Below are 2,441 nucleotides of genomic sequence, written 5' to 3'. Positions count from 1 at the left end.
ACTTAATATATTCATCCACAGAGTTGATGTGATCAGTGAAATGTTGGACTTCCTGGGCTTCCCAGGTGTCGTCAACATATCTGAACCAATGGCTCGGTGGCACCCCTGAAAAGGACATCAAGGCTCTCTTTTCCACTTCCTCCATGTACAGGTTGGCAACAATAGGAGAAACTGGGGATCCCATGGCATAACAACATAAACTTAGTTTTTCTAAATTCAATGATAATTCATTTATATCAAACCACTTTTTTCATTTATTCAATTCTGAGGTGATTTCCTCCTCAAGCTGCTGTAAATTCTTCCCTTCACAGAAAATAATAGTATCATCTGCAAACAGAACAAACTGTAGCACTTTAGAAACCTTGCATAAATCGTTTATACAGTATATATTGAATAAAGATTTTAGGTCCCAACACTGACCCCTGGGGGACACCACAAACAATGCCAAAACATGAAGATTGAAAGTCACCTATTTTCACAAATTGTTGCTTGTTGCAAAGTAAAACCACTCCCCTGATACCGTAATATTCCAGTTTTTTTTATTAATATGTCATGTTTTTAAGATCAATGAACACTCCATCTGAAAAGGTATTTTTGTCTGTGGAGCTGGTGATTTCTTCTACTAATTCCAGAACTGGTAACAATGTGGATCTCTGAATCCATACTGACTGTCAAAAAGCAGTTTTGTTTCTGAAAAAAATTGTCCAATCTGTAAATAAATAGTTTTCCCAAAACTTTAGAAAACTGTGGGAATAAAGAAACAGGCCTATAATTACTGAATTGGTGTCTATCTCTAGTTTTGTATACAGCAATTACTTTTGCAATTTTCATATCTTTTGGAAATGTCGCAGTTCTGAATGACAGGATACAGATAGTGTTTGAATAAAATGCCTCCATAACCTATTTGACAGTGATCATATATACGTATGCCATCACAGTCTGTTGACATCATGTTTTTTTACATTTGTTAACATCTTTGATTTCTCTTTCTTCCACAGCTGAGGGAAATATTGATTTTGTATTTCTACTTATTAATGTTTTGTTCCATCCATCAGTTGATCCAGGATCACATATTTGTTCTGCCAGCTTTGATCCAACATTTACAAAATACCTATTGGAGTTATTGACCACATCATCCATATCATCAATGATTTCATCATTACTGATGAAATCATTGTGTATAATAAGTCTGTCTAGATGAATACCAAATAATAATGATTCTCACTTGTCTTTTTAAAAATGAAGTAAAAACATGTTGAGAGTGGAATAAAACATTGTGAATAAAAAAAGTTTAGGTGTGTAGAATATAAATGTATTTAGCTTACAGTATGTAGCATGTGTTAATATGGTTAAAAGAAAGATCAAACCTGTTCTCAGTTATAGAATTAAAAGACGTGCATTTTTACTTTCCTCTTCAACAAATTCTGCTATATCTACAAATATTGCACTCAAAGTTTAAACAGAACCTCCCTCCTAAACATTACATACAGTATATGGGTGTATCAGATGTCTGCTCCCAGCCCGAGGAAAGATGGTGTGAAATTACAAAAGAGGATTAGGTTCAGGATTCTGAGAAGTCAGAATTCTGAGAAACAAAAAACTCAGAATTTTTCCATTTTTTCTAAAAATTAGGAAAAAGTCAGACAGGCAGGCAGGCAGGCAGGCAGGCAGGCAGGCAGACAGACAGACACAGCCAGACAGACAGACAGACAGACAGACAGACAGACAGACAGACAGACAGACAGACAGACAGACAGACAGACAGACAGGCAGGCAGGCAGACAGATCTCCTACAATCCAGAATAAACTAGTGAGTAAACTAGATAGCAAAGACAGAGGAGCAGGACAACCTGGAGCCAAAACATGGCCCCTTTTGTAGCTGGGCAGTGGAGGGTGACGTTTAATACAAGAGAAAAGTCTACTGCTTTTTATCATTTTAAGAAGAAGAGCTCAGAAACACAAACACTGCTGGAGAAGACAGCACAATGCACTGCTTAAACACTGGGGGGCAACTCCAGAGTGGAAGAGTGTCCAACCCCTCTGGAGGAGACTGGTTCCAGAGCCAGAGCGGTGTGTCAAGGTGAGTCCAACTATATCTAGTTGGAACCTCTCAACCTCACACACCAGCTCAGGCTYCTTCCCCACCAGAGAGGTGACATTCCACGTCCCTAGAGCTAGCTTCTATAGCCAAGGATCAGACCGCCAAGGTTCTCGCCTTCTACCACTGCCCAGCACACAATGCACCCGACCCCTACGGCCCCTCCCACAGGTGGTGAGCCCATGGGAATGGGGACCCACATCTCCTCTTCGGGCTGTGCCCAACCGGGCTCCATGGGTGAAAGCCCAGCCACCAGGCGCTTGTCAACGTGCCCCACCTCCAGGTCTGGCTCCAGAGTGGGGCCCTGGTGACCCACGTCCAGGTGAGGGAACACTGAATCCAT

General features: G+C 40.7%; 1 protein-coding gene across 1 annotated transcript in view; it reads right to left on the bottom strand.

Annotated features, from left to right (window-relative positions):
* LOC106527912 (uncharacterized) overlaps positions 1 to 2,441 on the bottom strand; it is an 8,976-nt gene extending 6,535 nt beyond the window's left edge. The window contains exon 1 of the mRNA XM_014022929.1: positions 2,324 to 2,441. Coding sequence (XP_013878383.1) covers positions 2,324 to 2,441 — 118 coding nt within the window. The remainder of the gene's footprint in view (positions 1 to 2,323) is intronic.

This window comes from Austrofundulus limnaeus, unplaced genomic scaffold, assembly GCF_001266775.1.
Source record: "Austrofundulus limnaeus strain Quisiro unplaced genomic scaffold, Austrofundulus_limnaeus-1.0 Scaffold350, whole genome shotgun sequence".
Lineage (NCBI taxonomy): Eukaryota > Metazoa > Chordata > Actinopteri > Cyprinodontiformes > Rivulidae > Austrofundulus > Austrofundulus limnaeus.
The sequence above is the reverse complement of the archived record's forward strand: the minus strand, read 5'-3'. Positions and strand labels throughout refer to the sequence as shown.